Here is a 10,695-nt window from a genome sequence, read left to right as displayed (position 1 = left end):
AAAACAAAAAAGATTTAAGTCCAGTATTTTTCTGCACATGGGCTGATTCATAAATACTCTTCATAAGTAGAAACTTAATGTATCTGTAGCTGTCTTTCAATCAGTTCTTAAAGCTGAGACCTCCCCCCGCAACTTTCTTACACATACTGAGACAGAAACACATATTACTGACATTGAATTCATTTCCTGCCACAGACTTTAGGTAAAGCAGACATTAAATGTAAACATGTTTCTATTTCCACTCAAATATGATCCCTTTCTTCTCATGTGAAACTACTTCTTCAGTGTAGCAGACAAGGACAGCCAAATAGAAGTAAATACATTTGTCTGAAAACCCATATGCCTAAAATAAATACTATACTTTATGCACTTTTATAAATGTTTGATGAATGGATGGTATGATCAATTTTCCCCGTGAAGGATTTCTCTGATATGGTGGAACTGCACCATGGATGATTGCAATTGGGTAACAGCAAAAAGGACCTGCATTGAGTTAGAATCCAGAGTGTGAGCTATCACTCCCCAGCCACACCTGGACCTCAATATACGTGTCAGTGTGTTTGGTTGTGTTTTTGCCTTAAAATGATGTGGTGAGTGTTTCTCCTATGTCCTCAGCAATGTCTTTTAAAAACAGTCGACACACAGGGATTTGTTTTAAATTGGCTTCCGGTGTTATCAGTTTGGGGACTGTCCCTTATACATGGGACTCGCCTAGGGTTGACTTTTCATATTACAAGTGTAAAAAAAAGTTCCTTGGTTTGTGATTATAAGTATTCCTGAAAAATGACTCAAATCGTATTCTTAAAGCACTGACTTCTGCTTAAAGAAATGACAAGGTGAAGTCTTTCACAAAGTGCACATTCAGTGTACAATTTCTCTGCTATATAAATCTGGTTGTTCATATAGTTTCTATGACTTAGTTGAGCACATCTGTATGTCAGGGTTTAATGCTTAAAATAATGATTTCCTATTTGTTCCCTTTTCTAAAAAAGGGAAAGTTTGCTCTGCGTCAGAAGCAGCATTCACAAGTTGAAATGGAAAACACAGGCCTTGATGGGCCTTTCAAACATAATGGTGACCCATTTGGGCCTCCCCCCAACCCGCCCACATCGCTCATGAGCCTGCCAAAGGGTCCTCGGACAGTACAGAGACAACAACAGAGGCGAGGGCTCCTTACCAGCCATAAGGCAAAACCAGGAGTCCCTAGGGGGCAGGGTCAAGGGTCAGTCTAGACGTACCCCTCGTGACAGATGTTTCCGTTGAGGAGGCTGAAGGTGGCCGCGGAGGGTGTGGTGCTCTTGAAGGAGGTCATGCAGGTAGTGCTCCTGCCGGTGCTCTGAGACCGGGTCATCAGGCTGGGCCGGCAACAGAGGAGCTGGGTGTTGAACTGTTTCCTGAAACTCTTGCTCAGCAGGTAGAGGGCAAAGGGGTTCACGCAGGAGTTGGTGAAGGCCAGGAGGCGGGCACAGATGCTGGTGACGAAGTGGAGCACGGAGGTGTCCACCTCGGAGTAGTGGTAGGAGCGGTACAGGTAGATGATGTGGTTGGGGAGCCAGCAGAAGGCAAAGAGGCCCACAAACACCAGCACTGTCTTGGCCAGGCGCTTCCGGGATTCGATCTGAGGAGAGAGTGACACAGAGACAAAGATGTGGGCAGAGCAAAAGATGGGGAAAATGAATTAGGGAAATGGACGGGCTCACAAGGCCACAGAAAACAAGTTCAATAGTTCCACTGTGCCTCTGAGCTCTTTAAACAAAGTTGATTACATGCTTGAGTGGACTGCACAGTGAAATTCTAGGAAGTGCCCTCTTTGTCCTCAGGAGGGCATTGGTGCAGTTATCAGTCATATGACTTCATGTCTTTCTTGGCTCCACAGTTAATAATTTCTTCTTCCCTCTGATGCTTAAAAAAGCAGCCAGCTTTGTTCTTCCTCATTCGCCAAACCAAGATAACTGCCTATTATTATGTTTTTTACTCTCAAGTTTTTTCTGGCCTATATAACACAGGAAGGGTCTCAGACAAAAGCGGGCTGAGCATCCCCTTTTTTTCCCAACTCCCTCTGCTACAGCAAGGGGAAACATTGTTCTCTATAAAGAATCTGGAGTACAATGGATGTTTACCATTGAGAGGTCTTTCAAGCAGGGAGACAGTTTCACTGAGAACTGCCATTTTCCCCCCATAATTGATGAGGGGGAAAAAAGAATTTTAGAGGGTGAAGCCTCCAACTGAGTCAGCTACACGTTTTAAATGGAGGGAGAGTCTTTCTGCTTTTCCATCATAAATACCACATGATCTACTTTTGGACTAGAAGACAAAAACTGATGAAGACGACAAAGCCAGAGCCCCTGGTTTCTACCATTTATACCACAGGATGAAATTATGGGGGTGACGGGGGATTGGGGAAGGGAGCCTAACGCATAAGGAGGGCATCCTGCGCTCTGGGCCATCTGGGGGTACATGTGTCTCTCTTGTAATCCTCCAACAGCCTTACAATATGTAGGTTATTACCCTCATCATGGATAAAAAACTGACTCTCAGAGAGGGTAAGTAAGTCAGGAAGCCTGGATTTGCACTCAAATCAATGTGAACCCATCTTAATCAAACTACTGCTTTTTCTTCAACCAGCCTCGTTTTCCTGCCCTTTCTGCTTTATCACATGTGGTAACTGTCTTCCTACCCAAACAATGTGATTGGAGCTTAAAGAAGTCACATCCCTATGAGCCTCAACATTTTATTTTTTAAAAAACAACAACAGATTTTTCTCAAAAAGAAACCCATACTCCAAAGCTTTCAGGTTCTCAACACCTTGCTAGCCTAGGTCTCTTTAATAAGAGAACAAGATTCTTAAAGAACACCTGCATGCCTAGTCTTCTGAAGCTAGGAGTTCCTGTTTACCATCTGGCCACAGATCACTCACCTCTTCTACTGCAGAATCAGGCAACATGACCACCCAAATACTGAACTTGTCAGTGGAGTCCTAAAGAAACGCAAGGAATCAAATCCCCAAGGAGGAAATGCATCACTTCTAAGTACCCACCTGCTTCTTGATGTGTATATTCCCTTCCACGGGTAGATTGCAAGCACTCTGGATCAGATTTTTGGCAATAAAGTAGTAGTAAACAGAGATGATCGACAGCGGGATGATGTAGAAGACCAGGAAGGAAGCCATGGAGTGGATTTTGGGGTGCAGCTCATTAGAGTGTGGGTACGGGGCACAGCTAATGAAGGTCTGGTTGGTGCTTTCCTCGTGGAAGGGATGTAGGTCAGAAAATACAGCCTCTGGGATGGCCAGAAACATGGAGATGATCCAGATCAGTGCGGCTTTGAGGCAGATCTTCATCAGGGCATGAGAGGCCTGGATATCCATTGGCCGGACGATGGCTTTGTACCTGGGACAGGGAAGAGGGAAGTTATCTAATACTATTATGGGTGCCTAGGCCGGGACTAGGGTGAGGCCAGTGAGGCCCCTGAGGTGCAATACTTAAGGAGGCGTTGACTGTCAGGTTCAAGCAAGTGCCGACCCTGAACTCACAGTGAGCGCCTCCTTAAATGTTGCACCCCAAGTACCTGGCTCACTTCATCCTAGTCCTGGCCCTGAAGGATGCTGCTCCCTTCACCCTGCAGTAATATTCTGCCCACATTCTTTCTTGATTTTAAGAATACTTCTCAGAAAAGCTGAAGCTCCATTTATTTTTCTTCTTAAATCACAGAAATGAATAACAAAGCATGTTTAACAAAGGACGCTGGAACAAGAAGGTTGGCTTTTTTTTTTTTTTTTTGGCAAAGCCTTCATTTTGAGTATTCAAATGCAGTTTAGGAAACCTTTAGTCACTGAGTATTTACATACGCCTCTTTTCTTTTTCAATGGTTGCAGAACAAATAGTCCGCTGAAAAAGTCATACACAGAAGCATCCCTGTAATTATCAAATGAATCCCCCCCACCCCCCACCCTCCTACTCTCTTTCAGCCTCATCTTCTCTTGCAGTATTTAGGTCCTTCCTGGTTTCTGTGCTACACGTGCCCCTGTCGTGGGTTGAGTGCTCTGGGAATGAGACATTGAGATGAAGTCAGGAGGATACAGAGTTTATTGTTGATGAACACCTGTGGGGAAAGGGAAGGAGGCAGGACTGGGCAGAGGGAGCTATCAGACCCTGATGCAGATCTGACAAGGTCTACACCAGCCAAGGTGACCAACCATCCTAGTTTGCCTGGGCATTTCCCAGTTTTAGCACTGAAAGTCCTATGCCCTGGGAAACTTCTCAGTCCCAGTGACCATGACAGCTGGTTGCCCTACACCAGCCCAATGGGAAGCTCAGGAGCAAAGATTGCCCAATGAAGGGGTCCTGTCTTGGTGGAAATGGCCAAGCCCTTGTATCACCACCTGGCTTGGTCACTGGCTGGTGATGCAGTGAGTCAAATCCTGAACTGGAAAATTCTACAGGAATAATGACCACATTTTTTCAACAAATATATGGCATAAAAGAGCAGAGAAAATGGTTTATAGACTGACTGATATCAGTGTAATATGTAGACTCCTTTTGGATTTTCATCCAAACCAAACAACCATAAAAAGATATTTTTGAGACTATTGAAGAAAATCAAATATAGATTTAGTACTGGTGATATCAAGGAATTATCTTTAATGTATTAGGTATAATAGTGGTATTGTTCTGTGCTTTTTAAAAAACTTTATTTATTAAAAACACACCCTAGGACTTCCCTGGTGGCGCAGTGGTTAAGAATCTGCCTGCCAACGCAGGGGACACGGGTTTGAGCTCTGGTCTGGGAAGATCCCACATGCTGTGGAGCAACTTAGCCCATGTGCCACAACTATTGAGCCTGTGCTCTAGAGCCTGTGCTCTGCAACAAGAGAAGCCACCGCAATGAGAAGCCCACGCACTGCAATGAAGACCCAACGCAGACAAAAAAACCCCCAAAAAAACAAAAACACACCCTAAAATATTTATCAGTGAAATAATATAATATCTAGGGTTTGCTTTAAAATATTCAGATATATTCATATATCATTTGTACAATTAAAAAATAAGTAAAAATGCATTGCCAACAGTTTTCTATTATGGAATATTCATAAAATATCAAAGAAATTACAGAAATCCCATTTACTAAGCTCTTGCCTTGTGCCAAGCAGAGAATAGCATCGACATGATCTCATTTATGTTCCAGACAACTCCAACAGGTAGGTGCTATTATCCCCACTCTACAGGCAACAAATTGAAGCTCAGATGGTTTCAGAGGTGGTGAAGTCAATATTCAATTTGGGACCAGCTCTTTTCAGGATAGTACAGCTCTTTCAGAAGAAAGCTTTGGGCAAATCCTTCCTAGAGAGAGAAAAATAGACCAGCCATTTCCCAGATGTGTACGGAACATACCAACTGTTCCCTGGAAGTCTAATGGTTCTACAGAGCTTGGAACATAGCAGTCTATATCATCTGGTTTGGGCTGCTCTGCCTGGAGCTCCCAATGAAGGGAGACCCCACTGGGCGGTTCTCGTTAAGAGTGATGACTGGTTGGACTAGGATGGATACTCAATAATCGAAACCAGCCAATAAACTGCCTGGCCAACTACCAAAGAGTCTCTCTTTCTCTTAAGCATTTAAACTGAAAAATTGAGAGGATGTAGTTAGTCAATCATAGATGACAGAAATAAAATATTATGATATCGAGGGAGGGATCAGTGCAAGATGAATAAGCAAAGTAGGTAGAGTGAGACAAAGAGAATGAGGCAGATAGAAAAGCAGAAGAAGCTGAGATGATGTGGCTCTAAGTCATACAGAGGGTCCTTGGTTCCTGGCCCACAAGCTACTTTTGAATGTCCAAGAGGTGTTCTGTTATAATCTTACAATTCTCCCGTTCCCTTTTCACTTGAGTTAGTTTAAGTGGCAACCATTCTTTGTCAACAAAAGAGCCTTATTTAGAACAATTAGACATGGTGGTCATTTAAAGCTATCATCAGATTTTATTTCCAGGATCATTTCGCATAGATTATCCCCCACTTGCGGTCCTTTGTAAGAAAGAGCCATCAACTTTCAATTGTACTCAAAAGAGAGACTAGTCTATGTCCTATTCTTAAGTTCGCCATCACTTTCTTGCCTCCGCCCTTTTGTCATGCCTGATTCCAGAGTCTCCATTCATCTGAAGCCTGTCCTTCCAAATTCCAGCTTATAAGTATCATCTTGAAGCTTTTGCTGATCAATCTAGGCCTCGATAATTCCCGTTCCTTCTCCCAACCTGTCTAATTTTACTCTTCTCGTGTTACACTTACTCTGCACTACTTTGAATTGCTTGCTAGCTTTCCATGGGCATGTCTTTTCTTTTTTTCTTTTTTTTTTGTGGTACGCGGACCTCTCACCGTTGTGGCCTCTTCCATTGCGGAGCACAGGCTCCGGACGCACAGGCTCAGCGGCCATGGCTCACGGGCCCAGCCGCTCCACGGCATGCGGGATCTTCCTGGACCAGGGATCGAACCTATGTCCCCTGCATCGGCAGGCGGACCCCCAACCACTGCGCCACCAGGGAAGCCCGGGCATGTCTTTTCTACCTGACGTTCTCATAAGTTCCTGAGGTCAGAAGCTTATATCTTCTCTTCTCTTCTTTCTGTATCACTGAAAATGCTCCAGGTCCCCTGTTCCGCTTACCACTTATTTCAAAGTAGAGGCTCAGCAAATACTTGCTAATCAATTAAGATTAATAATATGTGACTTGCAGATGTGTCTTTTATTTTCAACTTCTCATAAACAAGCGACAGCAGATTCACTTTCGCACACCTAGTAAGAGTCATTCTTCCACAGAATGACCAATTCACTCCTCTGACAATATGGGGCCAAAGACAATTGCTTCCCACTTCTGAAAACATCTGTGCTTCATTTTTCTTATGCAAACACCGGAAAGGTCAAAAACATTCTCTGTGCAAGATTAACGTGTCAAAGGGATTCTTGGCAAGTAGAAGTAGCTGGCTTCCACACCCAGGGTTGGAAACCTTTGCCCACAGAAAGGTATGTCTTTTATTCAAACACGGGCAGTTTGTTTAGTTTTAAGGATTCAGCATTTCAGCCCCTATTTGTTCATAATTACCTACCGAAGTCTGTGGGAATTGTTGAACAACAATATTTTAAAACCTCCATTACAATCCTAATGCACGCTACCTGGAGAGGACTGAGGTGAAGAGAAAACGAAATGAACTAAATGTTCTCTAGGGTAACTGACACATTGTTGGCATTTAAATTAGAATCCTAATACCTAATAAGATTTGACAAGACTATTAAACATTGGCTTTATTTTCTCCTGAGAATAACGCCAAGAACTTTTCTGAAGAAATGTGAGGCGATTATTAGCCGGTTTGTAAAATGACTATAGTCCAGAGCAATGGAGTCTTATCTTCTTTGAGCTATTACGCTGCAAATGGAGAGTTTGCTGGTCCTTGGTACCCATCAACTGTTATCTTTAGTTATGTAACAGATTACAGTCATCCTTTTCTGTTCTTCTCTCTGGGCGAAATAACTCCAATGCTCTTTTTCACTCTTCTTAATATACTCTAGTTTCCTTGGGGCTCTAATGTGAATTTGGGAGCAGAGAGACCTAGTTCCTAATGGTGATTCTACCCACTAGCTTTATGATCTTGGACAAATCACAGACTCCTTGCACCTCAGTATTCTCATCCCTGAACAGGACATAATTCCTGCAACCTTCAATGTAATAACTGATTCAAGCAAAAATAGTAAAACCACTGAGGGAGAGGTTTTCGGGGAACAAGATATACACATAGTCTCAAAGAGTTTCCCCACAGATTACTATTTAATTACAAAAGGAAAATGCACCTTTATGTTGGGGAGGTACAGAGGTCACCCGTCTAATCAAGTGGTCAAACCCAGGGCGAACTTCTCCATTAGGCAGGCACGGGTCTGGGGCCCATGATACCTTTAGAGGCTCGGGAAAATGTTTTAATTTCTTTTAAAATCAGGAAAAAAAATGAACATAATCCACCTTGGATTATATTTATCTTTGTGCCAATACAACTATAAAATATAATTTTTTATATGCTTTATGGAGAAAGGATCCCATGAAGGTAAAAGTGCAAAGGGCCCAGGAAATTCATAATGTGGTCCTGATCAAACTTAGCATCACTGATAGCAGGACAATCTGCGATCCTGTGCCTCCTATGCAATGCAATGGGAAGGACATAACATTGCCTATGCAGTGTTCTTGTCTCCAATTTTTAACCTGAATCTACTATGAAGAAACAATTAGACAAATCCACTTCTGGCACATTCTACAAGATAACTGGCTTGGATTCATCAAAACAGTCAACATCATTGTTTTAGAAGAATGTAGGGGAGCTACTATTCTACCTTAAAGGAGATTAAAGAGATATAACAAGCAATCTTTTTCACAATATGTCATATGTCAAATTATTATGTTATACGCCTTAAACTTATACAATGTTATGTGTCAATTATATCATAATAAAACCAGAAAAAAAGAGATATAATAGCCAAATGCAATGCATATGCCTTGATTTGGTCCTGGATTTAGGGGGCAAGAAAAGCTATAAAAGACATTTTGGGGACAATGGAGGAAATTTGATCAGGGATTACATATTACTTGGTATTAAGGAATTATTGTTAATTTCATTGGGTATGATAACAGCATTGGGGTTATGTAGAAGAGTGTCCTTGTTCTTAGGAAATACACAAACATACTTAGAAGTGAAAGGTCAGGATGTTTGTACCTTACTTTCCAGAGTTCAGCAAAATAAAACAAAACAAACAAACAAATATATATACTAGAGAGGTATATAATTATTATATATTTTACATATATAAAGGCTACAAAGAGAGCAAGAACAAAATCTAGGAAATGTTCATTGTGGAATGTGGGTGGGTATTATACAAGAGGTCATAAACAGGTTGGGGAGAAAACTTACTCTAAAATATAGAATTTTTAAAAGATGAGCAAGTAGTAAAATAATAATCTTAAAATAATGTGGTATATATTTTATTAACAGTAAATGCTGTTGTCATGGGAAAAACTTTATTATAATTATAATTTCAATGGGATTGAATGTGTCATATCTGATTAGCGCCTCTACCAGGAATGAGGGAATTCGTCTTCTCTGTTATGTTCATATTGTTCTCTTGGAGTTGCAATTTTAGTATCATCTACAATCTGTGGGGTTTTGTTTTGCTCTGTTTTGGCAGGAATATTTTTAAGCTAATGTTCATTTAGGGAGGTTAATTAAAACTAGATCATGCACAAGCAGATGTCAGTCTGTAATGCCTCTCCATTAGCTGAAAGTGCAGGGAAGAGTAAGGTCATTGTTGAGACTTGTACATGGGGGGAACCCCACTCCTGCTGCCTGAGCTGCACATGACAAGGGATCCTCTGACGTGGACTCAGTGACCTCAATTGAGGGTGAGCCTCAATTTGGATACTACACAGTATTAACTTTTAATTCATCCTTATTTTTAAATAAAAATCAAAATAAGTAGAAGTGAACTCCACTTTGGGGTCCATTGTCCCAGAACACACTTTCCAGAAAATTTAGCTAAGGTTTCAGGGGGCTTTCTAAGGGTCTGCAGTGAAGACCTTCTTGTCTCCGGAAGAGGGGAGCTTAAAACTCAGACCAAGTCAGAGAATCAAGATCCATGTTACAAAGTGTACTCATAATTTTTCTTATTTTCTTCAGAGAGATTCAGATACAGATCGTGGATCCACGCAGGACCACCTCTGAGTAAAATCCTGAAGTTACACCTTTGTGAATCAAAATTTCCCCTCCATTGTGTTCTCCCCCTGTAGGAGCCCACTGTCTCCCTGCTTTGAGGAAGGGAGTGTGTATCAGTCATTTGCTCTTTAGTATGGATTCAAGTCAATGAGATCACTTTCCTGTATGTAGAGTTCTACCTCTGATTATGTAAGGAAGGCTCTGTTTCCCAATAAAGGTATTTTTGTTTATTCCTCCATCCAGCAGATGGAAGAGACATTTGGGGTGCAATGGATGCAGGCAGTTAGACTTCTAAATATTTACTTTCTTCAAAGGCTTACTCTGTAACTATCATGTGGGGATTTCTTTCTTGCACCAGATTGCGGAGGAACAAGACCATTCTGTACCTGGGTTTCAATTAGATTGATTCTGTTAAAAACAACAACAATAATAATAGCTAACACTTATTGGAGACTTCCTATGGATCAGGTAACTAAGCTATGAATTTTGTTTAAAATGTTGCTTTTTATCCTCACAACAGTTCTACGTGGCAGGTACTAGTATTGTTGTTCTTTTACAGATGAGGGAAATGATGCGAAGTAAGTTTTCCACGGCCATCAGTGCTAAGCATTGGAAACAAGATTTGAGCCCATGCAGGCTCTCACCTAAGCCTCTACCACCAGGCCCTACTGCTTCCTATAATGATGGTCCTGTGGTTGACCAGGCAACCTGGGCTTTCTAGTGTAGGGGAAGAAAAATCATTTTCCCTCTACCCTTCTAGGTTCTTGACTAAGACCCCATACAATAAAAGGCAGCTTAACAGCAGAAAAACAAACAGAAGTTTAATAACATGTATACCTCCTTGACAACATGGGAGAGACCCAGGAAAACTGAGTAACTCCCTGAAAAGGCCCGAGCCATCACCTTAAATACCATCTTCAGCTAAAGACAAAAGAAGTGGGTGGGGGAGCCAGTCC

General features: G+C 41.8%; 1 protein-coding gene across 1 annotated transcript in view; it reads right to left on the bottom strand.

The window, feature by feature from the left end:
* Positions 1 to 1,228: 1,228 nt before the first annotated feature.
* Positions 1,229 to 10,695, bottom strand: part of GRPR (gastrin releasing peptide receptor) — a gene marked incomplete at both ends in the record, with an annotated part of 29,630 nt that continues 20,163 nt past the window's right edge. The window contains 2 exons of the mRNA XM_079728298.1: positions 1,229 to 1,618; positions 3,038 to 3,389. Coding sequence (XP_079584424.1) covers positions 1,229 to 1,618; positions 3,038 to 3,389 — 742 coding nt within the window. The remainder of the gene's footprint in view (positions 1,619 to 3,037; positions 3,390 to 10,695) is intronic.

Source organism: Hyperoodon ampullatus, assembly GCF_949752795.1.
Source record: "Hyperoodon ampullatus genome assembly, chromosome: X".
Taxonomy (NCBI): Eukaryota; Metazoa; Chordata; class Mammalia; order Artiodactyla; family Ziphiidae; genus Hyperoodon; species Hyperoodon ampullatus.
Note: the sequence above shows the minus strand (reverse complement) of the source record. Positions and strands in the feature narration are given on the sequence as shown.